The sequence below is a fragment of the Pelophylax lessonae genome (assembly GCF_965119305.1).
Source record: "Pelophylax lessonae genome assembly, chromosome: 13".
Classification (NCBI taxonomy): Eukaryota; Metazoa; Chordata; class Amphibia; order Anura; family Ranidae; genus Pelophylax; species Pelophylax lessonae.
The window spans coordinates 124,116,810-124,133,765 of record NC_138780.1 but is presented as its reverse complement, the minus strand read 5'-3'; the positions used below and the strand labels follow the sequence as shown (position 1 = coordinate 124,133,765).

At 42.1% G+C, this 16,956-nt stretch overlaps 1 protein-coding gene across 1 annotated transcript in view; it reads left to right on the top strand.

Moving 5' to 3' along the window:
* LOC309569202 (carbohydrate sulfotransferase 9-like) overlaps positions 1–16,956 on the top strand; it is a gene marked incomplete at its 3' end in the record, with an annotated part of 83,557 nt that overhangs the window by 48,986 nt on the left and 17,615 nt on the right. The window contains exon 2 of the mRNA XM_082274958.1: positions 9,935–10,090. Within this exon, the coding sequence (XP_082131084.1) occupies positions 9,988–10,090 (103 nt within the window). The 5' untranslated portion in view covers positions 9,935–9,987. The remainder of the gene's footprint in view (positions 1–9,934; positions 10,091–16,956) is intronic.

Below are 16,956 nucleotides of genomic sequence, written 5' to 3'. Positions count from 1 at the left end.
GTGCGGATGGTGCGCCCCACATAAAGGAGACCACTGGGACATGTCAGGCAATACACCACAAACTCAGTGGAGCAACTGTAGAAATGTTTATGGATGTATTTTTTCCCCAATGGACCCTGAAACCACTTCTGTCTGCGTAACGAAGGGGCACATCTTGCATAAGATTTTTTTTACATTGGAACATGCCCACTAAGTTACAAAAGGTAAGAAGGGGCTTTGTGGAAATTTTGGGCTTATTAAACCTGCTCGGGGCTATTATGTTTTTTACATTTCTGGGCCTCCTATAAATGACTCGCGGATACTTGGGTAAAACAGGAGCCAATTTTGGATCCTGCATTAAAATCCCCCAGTGGCGTCTAATTATATTCTCCATCCTCTTGTGGGCATAATGGTATTGGGTTATGAATTTAACCTCCCCAAAGGCTGTCAAGTCAGATGTAGATTTAACGGAACAAGGATTTTTACATTCTTCAAAGGCCGCCTGGACCAAGGTGGAGTCGTACCCCTTGTCCAGGAACCTATGAATCAAAACTTGGCCCTGCTCCTCATAGTCTTCTCCACGGGTGCAATTTTTTCGTAATCTGGAGAATTGCCCCTTGGGGATGTTTTGTATCCACTTTGGATGGTGGCAACTTCCAAAGTGGAGGTATGAGTTGCCTGCAGAGGGCTTGAAGTGTGTCCTAGACACAATCCTACCCTCTCTGTGGGACAACTCTAAATCCAAGAAAACCAAGGAGGTTGGATCAATCACATGTGTGAAAGCTATACCCATGTCATTGCTGTTGCAATACTCGATGAAGGGAGTTGCAGTGGAAATGGGCCCATCCCAGATGATTATCACATCATCGATATATCGACCGTAGTAAATCAGATGGGCCGCGAAGGGATTGTTCCTCCAAATGCATTTATCCTCCCACCAACCCATGGTGAGGTTGGCGTAGGAGGGAGCAAAGGACGTGCCCATGGCTGTCCCATGTATCTGGAGGAAGTAGTCACCTGAAAATTTAAAATAATTATGTTCTAAGCAAAACTGGGTACTGTTGGTGATAAATTGGGCCTGCTTGTGGTGAATGTCGGGGTACTGTGTACAAAGCATCTTCTATCGGATCCACTGTGGGGACTGTCCTTTTACACCATGCATAATGCTGTTACATTTATCACCATTTACAGCAGTTAAAATTTGATTTAACATTGCTGCTGTTCAGTTGATTGCCATATTATAGGTCAGCTTTCACCCTATTAAATTCAAAATCTTTAAAGGTGTACAGTGGCATGCTTACTAGTTTATATTTTGCGTTTATCTTGCCTTGTCATACATTTACTTTATCTACCATCAGGTTGCTTGTAGCCTAATTTCTGTGTACAGTGAGGGCAAAAATATTTGATCCCCTGCTTATTTTTTTATCTGGTAACAAAGAAATGATCAGTCTATAATGTTAATGGTAAGTTTATTTTAACAGTGAGAGACAGAACAACAACAAAAAACTCCAGAAAAACGCTTCTTAAAAAAGTTAAATTAATTTGCATGTTAATGAGTGAAATAAGTATTTGATCCTTTCGCAAAACAAGACTTAGTACTTGCCAGCAAAACCCTTGTTGACATTCACAGAGGTCAGACGTTTCTTGTAGTTGGCAACCAGGTTTGCACACATCTCAGGAGGGATTTTCCACTCCTCTTTGCAGATCATCTCCAAGTTATTGGGGTTCTGAGGCTGACGTTTGGTAACTCTAACCTTCAGCTCCCCCCACACATTTTTTATAGGATTAAGGCCTGGAGACTGGCTAGGCCACTCCTGGACCTTAATGTGCTTCTTCTTGAGCCACTCCTTTGTTGCCTTGGCTGTGTGTTGTGGGTCATTGTCATGCTGGAATACCCATTTTCAATGCCCTGGCTCACCCAAGATTTGACAATACATGGCCCCGTCCATCATCACTTTGATGCAGTGAAGTTGTCCTGTCCCCTTAGCAGAAAAACACCCCCAAAGCATAATGTTTGATGGTTGGGATTGTGTTCTTGGGGTCATAGGCAGCATTCCTCACAAACACGGCGAGTTGAGTTGATGCTAAAGAGCTTGATTTTGGTCTCATCTGACCACAACACTTTCACCCAGTTCTCCATTGAATAATTCAGATGTTCATTAGCAAACTTCAGACAGGCCTGTACATGTGCTTTCTTGAGCAGGGGGACCTTGTGGGCGCTGCAGGATTTCCGTCCTTCACAGCGTAGTGTGTTACCAATTGTTTTCTTCCCACTGGCGTGGTAGCAATGTTAACAGGGAAATCTCAGCAAGAATTTCAAGGATTTATGAATTGAGATCCTATACTCTATGGTCCCAACTGGCTTGATATCATTGGCAAGATTCTCCCTTGTAGTTCTTGGCTGATTTCTCACCGTTTTCATGATTATTGAAACTCCACGAGGTGAGATCTTGCATGGAGCCCCAGACTGAGGGAGATTGACAGTTATTTTGTTTCTTCCATTTGCAAATAATGACACCAGCTGTTGCCACCCTCTCACTAAGCTGCTTGGTGATGGTCTTGTAGCCCATTCCAGCCTTGTGTAGGTCTACAATCTTGTCCCTGACATCCTTGGACAGCTCTTTGGCCTTGGCCAAGATGGAGATATTGGAATCTGATTGATTGATTGCTTCTGTGGACAGGTGTCTTTTATACAGGTAACAAGCTGAGATTTGGAGCATTCCTTTAAAGAGAGTACTCCTAATCTCAGCTCATTACCTATATAAAAGACACCTGGGAGCCAGAAATCTTGCTGATAGGGGATCAAATACTTATTTCACTCATTAAAATACAAATCAATTTATAACTTTTTTGAAATGCGGTTTTCTTGATATTTTTGTTGTTATTCTGTCTCTTACAGTTAAAATACACCTACCCTTAAACCATTACAGACTGATCATTTCTTTGTCAGTGGGCAAACGTACAAAATCAGCAGCATATCAAATATTTTTTTCCCTCACTTTACTGTTATAGAGTGGTAACATACTAACATGTAAGTTACACAGGTGCGAGCACCTTCAACTTAAAACCAGGTATGTCAGTGGGGACTGAGAGGGTTAAAGGGTCATGGCAGAACCGAGAACCCTTCATATCAAGCAGCCCCTGTGGAGGTAAGCACTGCAAGGATAAACAAAGAAAGTGCCAAATAGTGCAAAAGTACAAACATTCAAATTATTAAATGATTTAAAATTTATCAGCAACAGTAATGCTGCCCGCTGAGATGCAAAATAATCATCCTTCATGAAGATAGCCAGCAGGAACAAACTCTATTCTGTCATGGTACGCTCCAGTCACAGTGCCTTCTTTGAGAAGAAATAACAACAGCCTTGAGAATTTTGGTGGGAGATTCACAAGGAGTGGACTACGGCTGGTGTCAGTGCTTCAAGAGCCACCACACACAGACGTAGCCAGGACATTGGCTACAACTGTTGCATTCCTTATTTCAAGCCACTCCTGAGACAACATCAGAAGTGTCTTACGTGGGCTAAGGAGAAAAAGGACTGGACTGTTGCTCAGTGGTCCAAAGTCATCTTTTCAAGTAAAAGTAAGTTTTGTTTTCCTTTGGAAATCAAGGTCCCAGAGTCTGGAGGAAGAGTGGAAAAACACAGAATCCAAATTGCATGAGGTCCAGTGTGAAGTTTCCACAGTCAGGGGTGGTTTGGGGAGCCATGTCATCTGCTGGTGTTGGTCCACTGTGTTTTATCAAGTCAAAAGTCAGCGCAGCCCTCTACCAGGAAATTCTAGGGCACTTCATGGTTCCCTCTGCTGACCAGCTTTATGGAGATGCTGATTTCATTTTCCAACAGGACTTGACACCTGCCCACACTGCCAAATGTACCAATAACTGGTTTATGATCATGGTGTCACTATGCTTAATTGATTAATAAACTCACCTGACCTAAACCCCATAGAGAATCTGTGGGGTATCATCAAGAGGAAGATCAGAGACACCAGACTTAACAATGCAGATGAGCTGAAGGGCGCTTCCAAAGCAACCTGGGCTTCCATAACACCTCAGCAGTACCACTTTTAAAGGACACCGCCACTCACATTTCTTCTTTAAAGGCTTTCCTAGCCAATTTAAAAAGAAAGTTCATCAAGCACAAAATAACAGGGTTTCTCTCTAAGGGGTTTTCAGCACTTCAGTCTTTAAATCGAAACAAACGGTCACTCAGCCCTTATGGCTTACTCTTGCAGCACTGCCTCTCTGGCCTTAAACTCCAGGCCCTTGTCTGTCTCCTACAGACTGGTCACTCACCAACATCGTGCACATAGATAGCAGCCTCCCACGTGAAGACCTCCTAACTCCTGGGCCAGACCTCCTGTCAGCCATGCTGGAGCCCAGAACCTTGGTTCTGTCTGTACTAAAAGACCCAGACACACCTGCACAATCAGTGTCCTGGCTAATCCTAAATCCTGGTCCCTGGATTGGAGATTTCCTCCCACCCAGATTGTTGCAAAATCTCCTGGAGCCTCTCAACCTACCTGGTTGATAATCTTGGGCGACATACCCATGCACAGCTAACTGCACTGTCACATAGCACATAGTTTTCTGTAAGACAACATTTCTTTATTAAAAATCTTTTTTTATTGGTCTTATTTAATATTCAAATTTTCTGAGATGCTGATTTTTTTTTTCCACTAGCTGTAAGCCATAATCATCAAAAGTAAAAGAAAGAAATACTTCATATATATCACTCTGTGTGTAATCAATCTATACACTATATGAGTTTCACTTTTTGAATTTAATTACTGAAATTACTGGTAGTTAACTTTTTGATGATATTCAAATTTTTTGCGATGCACCTGTAATACTGGGGCAAATCCTGCAACATTTTCCTTCCTGTAATTATGCTTTTTGAAATTATCAGCAGGGGAGTTTATGGGCTGTTGTCTGAAAAACGCCAAAACTCCTAAAAAATGAGTGAGTTTATCAGTTGCAGTATGCATAAGGCCTAATTCCACTGAACATCTTAAAAGTTGTACAGGAAATGGAGACAAACCTCGGAACACTAAAAAAAAATGTGCATAAACGCGCTTTTATCAGCATTAATCTTTTTTTACATTGCACGGCTGAATGTAAGCTGGTGTCATTGTACAAAAATGCCCAAAAACGCTGATGCTGAACATTTAAAAACGCACATAAACGCGATTACAAAACGCTGTTAAAAATGTGTTTTTAAAGCAGCAGTTTCCTGCCAGCAATCCAACGTCCAGAAATACTTTTTTGAACGTCCTGTGTGCATGGAGCCTTACTGTCAAAGTATGCAAACACAAATACAAATAACTCAGTGGAGAAACTACAAACCAGTGGGTGAAACTGGTAACTGATCACATAGAAAAATCCTTGGTCTCTTTATAAGTTGGACTCTAGTACACTGGTTTCTTTGTGCCAGGGACTTTACTGATAAGACTATACAGTATTAAAAAAAATGTTTTAATAGCATTTAATAATAGACTGAACTATTTTCTTGCAATCCATGGTCCTACAGTTGCTATAAAAGTACTAAAAAAACGTGATGCAAATATTTTTGTAGCATTTACCCCCAAAGGAGCTGCTGTTTCCCCGAGTCCCCTGTTTCCTGTGTCCACGACCCTTTAATTAGCACCACGTATGCTGACACACCTGGGCTGAAGAGGAATATTTATGGCAAAAAGATATATAGCACCCTAGCAGTTTAAAAGAAAGAAAGAACAGTAATTGTGCAGCTAATAGGTGAAATAATAACAACAAAGGTATACGGTTGGTGACAAAAAGTATCATAAATAATAGTCCCAAAACCCTATAGTGGCGGTAGCCCTGTCTAAAAGGAGTGGTACCAAAGTAATAGTCTGGTCCTTTTTATCTGCTGGCCAGCAAATTGGAGCCCAAACTCATGTTGGAGCACTCAGAAACATCCCTCCATACATTAGTAAAGGGCCCCCTCACTGTGGCTTACACAGGCAATGCTGTTCTTTTAATAGTGTAGAGGGCCTCTCATTAACTCAACACAGCCTGCGATCACAATGCTCTTTCCCCAAGAAATGGACCCTCACCGAGGACTCAAGGGGGATCTCACTTGGCCATGAGATTCCTGATTGAATGCATGGTATATATAACATTTTTAACAGATTGTCCAATCCATCCGGCATATTTGTAAAAAATGGCAATAAAGTTGAAAAAAAATAGGAATCCACAGTATGTGGCACCAATAACCACTAAGCAAACTAAATCCACAATTTATAGAATAAGGTTTACATAGTCATCCATTGTGTGAAGCATATGGATCTGCATAATGTCAACATCGAGGATGGCCTCTTTGTTTCCTATATTTCTATTGGGACTTTGTAGCAGCAGAACACTTGGGAACATTTCTGATCCACAATTTGGCCACAGAGGTCCAGTGCTGTGGCTCCTTTTTTTGTGCTTTTAACCTATTTGCTGCCAAGCCCTGTGCTCCATATCTAAACTTAGCTGGCCGGACCATTTTTGCAATTTTTCCATTGCTTTTTTATTTTTCCCTTACAGCTTTCAGAGTTTGTTAAAGACCCACCAAACTATATATTTTCTTAAAGCACATGACCAGTAGAATACAAATATTGTGCTACTGATTTTTAGGGCACAATAATAATTGCGCAAATGTTTATCAAACAATATTTTTGCTAAAAATACACTAAAGTCATTATTATAAAAACACAGCACATTTTACAATTTACAATTCCTACTAAATATAAAAACTAACTTGTATTGAGTTAATAACCGCTTCACTCCGATGTCCGCCACTAGGCCTCGGCATAAGTTCCTGTGATCCGCAGCAGCTCTTCCCCTTCTTTTCAGTATGCTGTCCTCAAGGCAAGAGAGTGAAATGGAGTCCCGCCCTCCTTTATATAGACACTCCCAGCAAGCTCCGTACGTCCTATTGCTCCCTGGGAGAAGGGTCTCTCTCTCTCAGCAGTCTATGATCTTGCTCCTCCCGTACTACATCTCCCATAATGCCAAAGTCACTGTCTTTGCCGAACTTTAATTGCAATAACAGTTTGAACAACACCAGCCGTGCGACCCGGCTACATAGTATATATATATATATATATACATATATATATGTATATATATCTGTATATATTATGTGGGAGATTAGCTCGGTGGCGGGTATGGATGACCCCTTGGGGGGGGTGCGTTTACACAGGGAGATAGCCGAGAAGTGGTTGCAAACAACAGTTTGGTTTATTCTTGCAATTTTCTTCACACAAGTGCAAGCTCCAAAAACAGCATAATTCAAAATAAACATAAATAAAATAAATCCTTACCACTGTGGGCGGCTACCTTCTCACATACAGGAACCTATCTACGGAGTCTGTCTCCAACCTACTGTTGGGCAAACTTTGCTGATCCTACAGCAGACACTCCATAGTCCATGTTTTTTCTTCACACAACAAATGTCCATTGAACATGTCCCTTTTCCTCTTCACATTGAACATGTCCCTTTGTTTGTCTCTTCACATAGCAACCATTCCTTTGCTTGTCTCTTCACATAGCAAACAGTTCATTTATTTCTTCCACATAGAAATAGTTAATTTTCTCACCTTGAGAAGTCTTCACACTTTTTACCCTCCTCAGCGCACATCACTCCAGGAGGTTTTCCCCATGCTCACACAGCTTCAGGGGGCATCCCTTCTCCCATGCCCACACAGCGTCGGGAGGCACACATCTGACTGTCCTCCTCTCCCCAGCTTCACACGGCGTCAGGAGGCAGCAATCCTTAGACTTCCTTTGGACAAATTATAGAGGCCTTAACTTCCTCATTCTGAACAGCTGAAGGCCTTTCAACTTCCTTAAGCCGTCCTGGCTACCTTTCCTGCTGCCTTTGCAGCCGACACCCTATAGTAATTGGTGAATTTTCTAAACCAGGTGGAAATGTATCTCCTGTCAGTGACTACATCCACAGATTTACCCGACTGCCTGTCACAATATAAATATATATATATATATATATATATATATATATATATATATATATATATATATATAGTATCTCACTCACATTTTTGTGAATATTTTATTACATATTTTCATGTGACAACACTGAAGAAATTACACTTTGCTACAATGTAAAGTAGTGTACAGCTTGTATAACAGTGTATATTTGCTGTCCCCTCAAAATATCTCAACACACAGCCTTTACTGTCAAAACAAAATAAAGTACACCCCAAAGTGAAAATGTCAAAATTAGGCCCAATTAGCCATTTTCCCTCCCCGGTGTCATGTGACTCAGTGTTACAATTGTTAGTGTTAAATTTGGTTTAATCGCTCTCACTCTCTCATACTATTTACTGGATGTTCAACATGGCACCTCATGGCAAACAACTCTCTGAGGATCTAAAAAAAAAAAAGAATTGTTGCTCTACATAAAGATGGCCTAGCTTATAAGCAGATTGCCAAGACCCTGAAACTGAGCTGCAGCATGGTGGCCAAGACCATACAGTGGTTTAACAGGACAGGTTCCAATCAGAGCAGGCCTCGCCATGGTCGACCAACGAAGTTGAGTACACGTGCTCAGCGTCATATCCAGAGGTTGTCTTTGGGAAATAGACGTATGAGTGCTGCCATCATTGCTGCAGAGGTTGAAGGTTTGGGAGGTCAGCCTGTCAGTGCTCAGACCATATGCCGCACACTGCATCAAATTGGTCTGCATGGCTGTCACCCCAGAAGGAAGCCTCTTCTAAAGATGATGCACAAGAAAGCCTGAAAACAGTTTGTTGAAGACAAGCAGACTAAGGACATGGATTACTGGAACCATGTCCTGTGGTCTGATGAGACCAAGATAAACTTATTTGGTTCAGATGGTGTCAAGTGTGTGTATGGCGGCAACCAGGTAAGGAGTACAAAGATAAGTGTGTCTTGCCTACAGTCAAGCATGGTGGTGGAAGTGTCATGGTCTGGGGCTGCATGAGTGCATTGAGGGAACCATGAATGCCAACATGTACTGTGACATACTGAAGCAGAGTATGATACCCTCCCTTCAGAGACTAGGCCAGAGGGCAGTATTCCAACATGATAACGACGCCAAACACACCTCCAAGATGACCACTGCCTTGCTAAAGAAGCTGACCAAGTATGTCTCAAGACCTAAACCTTATTGAGCATCTGTGAGGCATCCTTAAATGGAAGATGGAGGAGCACAAGGTCTCTAACATCCACCATCTCCGTGATGTTGTTATGGAGGAGTGGAAGAGGACTCCAGTGGCAACCTGTGAAGCTCTGGTGAACTCCATGCCCAAGAGGGTTAAGGCAGTGCTAGAAAATAAAGATAGATAGATAGATAGATAGATAGATAGATAGATAGATAGATAGATAGATAGATAGATAGATAGATAGATAGATAGATAGATGATAGATAGATAGATAGATAGATAGATAGATAGATAGATAGATAGATAGATAGATAGATAGATAGATAGATAGATAGATAGATAGATAGACCAGCTCATATTTGCAAAAAAAAACATTGGCAATAATGACTATATGTGGGCTAAAAAAATTGGCTATCTTGACAATACGTAACAAAGAAACAACAAGTGATGACAATTTTTATGCAACAAGTAGGCAAGTCATTTTTTATCATTACTGACTACACAAGATATTTTATCTACCTGGGTTAGTAAAATGACTCCCGCAGCTATTTTGTTTATGCTAAATTTAAAAAAAAAAAATTTAACCTGGAAATCACTTATTAATTATCGCTCTACACCCCCGGTTCTGACCCCCTTTCTTGGAAATAAAACATTGTATGTTTTGTATAACATGTACAAAGTGTATAAAACTACTAGACACTGTACAATTTAGGGAATGTAACTTATGGGAAAATTTAACAGAATTTTAAAAAAGACATGTCTGTGGCTGCCTAATAAGGAGAAATGTATATTTTTGTGTTTCAAGTTTTCAACATTAAGGATTGTCCAATAATATTGACAGCTGTGCAATCATTGAAAATGAAAATGTCTCTTTACAAGATATTCATCCTTGTCATCATCTTCTCTGCTTTATTTGCATTTGTTCTACAGACCAAATTGATCAGTCTACGTGGATTTTACGGTAAGTGTTTCTGGTTTAAAAAAAAAAAAAAGAAACTAAAAGAATCTATTTGCAGCTTTGAATAATCTAGTATGTGAATTCCTTTACCCGCTTGCTGCCCGCTCACAGTAGTTGTACTGTGAGTGGGCTGCAGCTGCAGGCCAGGCAACGTACTGGTATGTTGTTGCCTTTCTTCCGGGTTGGGGCATGCATGCGCGATCTGTGCTGTAATTGGACATAGCACAAGTTTGGCAACTGATTTCAGCCAATGATTTTGGCTGAAGTCGGATGATCGGCTGTGGCCAATCACACACAGAGTTCTGTGTTCACAAAAATACTGTGCATTGTAAACAGCAATCTGGCTGTTTCTAGATGTTAACCCCTTCACAGCCAGTGTCATTAGTACATTGACAGTGTACATTATTAGCACTGATCTCTGTATTAGTGTCACTATTGATGTCAGTGTCAGTGTACCTCCCAGCCAGCATCAGCTAGTGCCAGATTGTCCGCCACACTATTACAGTCCCACTATAAGTTTCTGATCACTGCCATTACTAGCATATTGTCATAGCTACATAAATCCTAGTCAATATACCATAGTTTGTAGATGCCATAACTATGAATTAATATATAAGTACTGGGATTTTTTTTTTTTTTTTTTACCAGAGACATATACCAAAATACATTTTGGCCTAAATTTATGAAGAAATTAGCTTTTTTTTATTGGATATGTTTTGTAACAGAAAGTAAAAATATGTTTGTTTGTTTTTTTCGGTCTTTTCTCAGTAAAATCACAAGAAATAGAAAACTGAGTGGTTAGCAAATACCACCAAAGAAGGCTCTATTTGTGTAAAAAAAAAAATGTATATACATTTCGTTTGGGTACAGTACTTGGGTGTTGCATGACAACACAATTATGGATATACTTATATCCAACATTTTTTAAAAAAAATATGTTTTACTTTCTGCTGTAAAACATATCCAATAAAAAAAATTAAAAAAATCGAATTTCTTCATGATTTTAGGCCAAAATGTATTCTACTAAATGCCTTTGTTGAAAAAAAAAAAAAAAAAAATCCAAAAAGTTTATATTAATTGGCTTGTGCAAAAGTTATATCATCTGCAAAGCTATGGTATACAGTATATACTGGAATTTACGCAGCTATGACAATATACTAGTAATGGCAGTGCTCAGCGACTTATAGTGGGACTGTGATAGTGTGGCGGCCAATCTGGCACTGTAATAATGACACTGGCTGGGAAGAGGTTAACATTGAGGGTAATAAAGGGGTTAAATGTGTGCCTGACCATATATAATTTGTGTAATGTGTGCTGATTTTTACTAAACATCTCTTTGTTTCTTATCCCTGCTTTGCAGGGATGAGAAACCGAGAGATCATTCTCTCTGTACTGAGTCCTGTGTTGATTGTCAACACAGGGCTCTGGGCTATGATTGGACACAGAGGATCAGCAGGTGAACCATTGGCTGGGATCTGCTGACAAAGGGATGGTTTGATGTATACCCACCCAATCTATGTAGGCAGGTGCAGGCATTCTTTCCTCCTGTAGGTAGCACTGTGCCAATGCTACAGGGAAAAAGGAGTCTGATATTCTGATAGATTGCCACCTTTAATATTATAGGTTTAATGGGTAACACTCGACAAAAAAATTCCAGTGCAGGCAGTGCTTGAACCAACCATTTTACCTACTTCACATATACGACTAGGGAAGAAACCCTTAAGATACTCAAAAAGGCATTTCAAATAGGTTGTTCAACTAGATTGGGAGCTACCTTGTCACGCAAAGTATGACTCTTCCTGAAAATAACTGGAGGAAAATTGCAAAAAGCTGAGTTATACTTACTGGTAACTCCTTTTCTAGTAGTCTTCCAGGACAGCCCATGAGACCTTAGGGCTCCTCCCCCAGGGACAGGAAACACATTCCAAAATTTAAATAAAAGGCGGTCCCTTAGTCCTCACCTTCAGTATTCTATGAGAACCGTAGGACATCCTGTAAAACATACATATAGATATATAGACACATATCATACATTTATACATAATACAAGATACAACCGGGTGGGAATCCGGCTGTCCTGGAAGACTACTAGAAAAGGAGTTACCAGTAAGTATAACTCAGCTTTTCTCAAAAACGTCTTCCAGGACAGCCCATGAGACTTACCAGTCTAGGGAGGGACTACTGCCTGGAGCACCTTTCGACCAAATGCCTGTTCCTGAGAAGAGAGGAGGTCCAGGCGATAATGTCTAACAAAGGTCGAAAAGTTAGACCAGGTAGCTGCCTTACAGATTTGGTCTGGTGAGGCACCGGCCCTTTCGGCCCAAGACGTGGACAAGGCTCTTGTAGAATGTGCATTGATGAAAGGTGGAGCCACATTCTTTATTCTATAGGCTTCCGTAATAGCCTGCTTTATCCACCTAGCTAAGGTGGCTTTAGAAGCTTTTCCCCCCCTATATGAATCAGGAAAAAAGCACAAATAAAAGTTTCACACCTCCTGAAAGTTTTAGTCACCTCCAGGTATGCCAGAAGAGCTCTTCTGACATCCCAAAAAACGAAAATTCTTCTCCTTTTCATTACTACAAAAAGATAGGTAATACAATATCCTGTGTCCTATGGACGGAGGTAGCTACCTTGGGTAAAAAACCTGGGTCGGTTCTAACACAATTCTATCTTCAAAAAAACATAAGACAAGGCTCTCTTATTGAGAGGGCCTGTAAGTCACTAACTCTTCTGGCTGACGTTACTGCAACTAGAATTAAGGTTTTTAGAGTGAGTAGTTTTTCAGATAAGTCCTTCAAGGATTCCAAAAAGGGATTGTTACTAAAGCCTGAAGGATCAAAAGGTAAATTCCAAGCTGGATAAGTTTTTACCACTGTCGGCTTTGTCCGGGCATGATGCCCTGCTGAAAAATATTCCAAAATAGATGGTACATCTGGAAATGGCCCGTGATTTTCAGCCATCCAAAAGTGAAACTGTCTCCATATTTTGGAATATATATTTCTTGTGATAGGTTTATGACAATTGATCAAGGTTATGATTACCTTGTCTGAGAATCCTTGGGAGCTTAGTATCTGCTCTTCAGATACCAAGCTGTTAGGTTCAGGGATCTGACGTATGGATGGGTTACCGGACCCCGCGTCAACAGGTCCCGTCTCCGGGGCAAGACTATGGGAGGCCCGGAGGTTTAGGGCTTGAAGGCGTGTGAACCATGGTCTTTTGGGCCAAAAGGGCGCTATCAGAATCAGATCTGTGTCCTCCTGGATGAACTTCCAGAGGACCCCTGGGATTAACCTGACTGGAGGGAAGGCATAGCAGAGACTGAACATCCAGGGGTTTGCAAAGGCATCAACCCCTAAGGACTGATCCCATTGGTTTAGGGAAAAGTATTTCTGTTTTGCTGTTCGTCTGAGTTGCAAATAGGTCCACTTCTGGAAGGCCCCACCTGGCTGCAATGTTTGCAAATTCCCCTAGGGTGAGGGACCAATTGTCCTGATATACCTGGTGGTGGCTGAGATGGTCTGCTAGACCATTCTGCATCTCTTTCAGATGAATAACTGAAATGGAGGCAAGATTCAGCTCGGCCCAGAAAAATTATTTTCTGGGCTATGGACTGTAGTCTTTAACTTCGTTAAACAGGAGGTCATCAGGCCTATGACCCTTGTTATGTCTCCAGGAGAGACCCATTAGTTGGGTTGTAAAGAGGCCACCATCTGATGCATCTTCAATACCTTGGGCTGTGGGAGAAAAATCTTTTGATCCGGAGGGGAGATCTCGTACCCGAGATAAGTCACCCTCTGGGAGGGTGTTTTAGGCAGGATTTTTGTTTGTTGATGATCCAGCCCCCGAAATGGGAGTAAAAACCCTCTGTCTTGTTCCCCCTTTGGATCAGGTATTAGTATCCTCTGATCTAGTAAGTCTCCAAACTGGAGACCTAAGCCCCGCACACACGCGCAGACTGTCGGCCAACCGATCGGCCGACCTTCGGCTTGTTAGTATGATGCTTCCGACAGCCGACAGCGCACTTTCGGCCGAAAAGAATCTGATGTGCAAGCATTAAAATTTTTGTATGCCGACACCAGAACGGCAGATTGTTCGCCAGTCAGTACAGAATTCGGCCGACAATCAGCAGATTACAAGACTGGGCATGCTCAGAAAAGAAAAAAAGACAAGAAAAGTTAACCATCACGACATCACTTCTGCAGTCGGCTGTTGTTGTTGTTGGCCGACAAAATTCGTGTGCAGTCTTTTGCAGTTTTCAACAGACACGACAGCCCTGGACAAAAGACGGCCGATCGTTCGGCGGACACTCGGCACGTGCGCACGAGGCATTAGGGCGGCGGCTTTGGCTGGATCCGTGGGCAACCTGGTATTTTTCTGGAGGCTGAAAATTGAATTCCAGCCTGTGCCCAGTGGACACTAGGTGCAGAAAAAGGGGCTGAACTTCCCATGTCCTCTGCTATTTGTCAGCAGTGTGTTCCAGAGCTTCCTTTTAGCCCAGGGCCGAAGAGATGGTTTCCCTGTCAAGGGGAGACCACAGAGGCACAGATTGGAAGTACAGTCACCAGACCATGAATTGAGCCAGAAACCTCTCCTGCCAAAGCTGAGGTTCTGGCTGTCATTCTAACTGCCTCAGCGGATGAGTCAGCCAAAAAAAAAACCTCACTGCTAAGAGATTGATAGCCAGTGATTGGTAACCGGATTACCCACACCTGTTCAGGGTGGTGGGGGAGATCGGTGTAATCCGTACTCATCCTCTTCCATTCATTAAAAAATGACACACAACTGTGAACCCACAGGGTGTTAGCATGGGTTAGGAATTTGTCACATGAGCCTCCTGCAGGAGATTCAAGTACTGCACAGAACCAGGACACACATGGCTTCCCTCAGAGGGATTTGAACTTAGGTCTCCAGCAGACCAGTCAGAGCTCTTACCCTCTGAGCTACCACCCATGCTCTATGAGGATATTCTGTTTTTCCATAAGGAGAAACAGGTAAGAATAAACCTCACTGACAATCTATTTTGGATTTTTATCTAAAATTCTTTGCTGTCATCAAAAGAAAGAAACTGCTTAAAAAAAAAAAAGGTTTCCTTTCAGGATTTGTACTTTAGCAAAGAGCTGAGTTGTTTGCATAGGATCATGCTAATTGATCGATTGCCAGTGATTGGAAATCACACACACACCCTGAGTTGTCTGTTCAGGGTGGTGGGGGAGATTTGGTGTAATCAGCACTCATTCCCCTCCACCTTCAGGTTTTTCCCCTGGCAGCTTGATTGCCCGTGATTGGTAATCACACACACCCTTGTCTCTAGCAAGGAGTTGTGTACAGGGAAAAACTCTAGCATTTTTCTTATGGATTGTATACAAGATTATGTTTGCATCTCCTCCTCTTTCATTTCTAGTATAACATATACTGCTTTAAGCAATCCATCCACATTTTCAAGGGAAAAAAATAAAAATGAAAATATTTAATCTGGAACCTCACAGGACTCCTTTTCCCCGGGTTCCTCCCCTGATCCAGATTCCTAACTGAAAAATGAGGGGACTCTGATTCTTTAGAAACAGATGTAGAGATTTAACTAAAAGGTCAACATTCTTCTGTGGATACAGTAGGAACATCTTTAACAAGATTATCTATACATGTGCGGCACGCTGTTTTGCTCCAAGTGGAATCTAGTTTGGCTCCGCAAATTGCACATTTCTTTTTGGGGGCTATAAAAGAGAAAAACATAATTAGTTCAAAACTTCCCAAATTATCCCCACATTTGTGTAAGGTAAAGAAATAGTGCTTCCTTTTTGCCAACCAATTTAAACATAAAGGGAAGGGAAAAGGAGTAAGGAAACCCCGACAGGTATATGCAGACAGGGCCAAAGACAATCCCCATTGCTTACCTGTGAGGTGCCGATGCCAGAGCCGGCTTCTACCGACTGCGCGGTTACTGCTGTGGGATCCATCGCTCTGTATGGTGGTCCCAGCAACTGCTGTTTCACCTAACATCGGTCGCCCATTTGTCTTCTCTGTTCGCGCCTCCGGAAACTGGAACGAGGGTTTCCTGGCACCCGCGGATGTCGTCACTGCGCCAGAAGCAAAACACTGTCACTTCCTGTTGCGGCCAGAGCGGACGCGCCTGAGTTCCGCCCCCTCCGTTTTGGCGCCAACTTCAAATTTCTCCGAAGTCGGCGGGTCACGGGTACACAGCAACTGCTGCTCCAAGGGCCCCACCAGAAACGGAGCGGACTCCCCAGCGTTCCACCAGACAACATCTGCGGTCCTGCCGGTGTGGCCAAGAGAACAGGAGACAGCGGTCAGCCCCTATTGCGGCACTTAAGGGGTACCGCTATGGGCAGAGGAGATGCATTCTTTCCAAGTCTTTCCATGGACAGTCCAGGAGACCGGGAGCTTCAGTTCCAGGAACATGTTACCCCCTGTCCGGAGGAAACACTAAATACTGAAGGTGAGGACTAAGGGACCGCCTTTTATTTAAATTTTGGAATGTGTTTCCTGTCCCTGGGGGAGGAGCCCTAAGGTCTCATGGGCTGTCCTGGAAGACGTTTTTGAGAAAATATGTTAGAAAACTAAATAACAAGAGACATTTACTCAGTAATTCTATTCTATTCTATTCTGAACAAAATAACAGAGTGGGCAACTACGTGGCAAATGAGGTTTAATGTGGAGAAGTGTAAGGTATTGCACTTGGGGACTAAAAACAGAAACGCAAAATATGCGTTAGGGAGGGAATCTCAGGGGGAATCAAGAATGGAGAAAGATCTGGGAGTCTTAGTAGAAGATAGACTAAGCAATAGCATGCAATGTCAAGCTGCAGCTACCAAAGCCTGCAGAATATTGGCATGCATAAGAAAGGGGATATA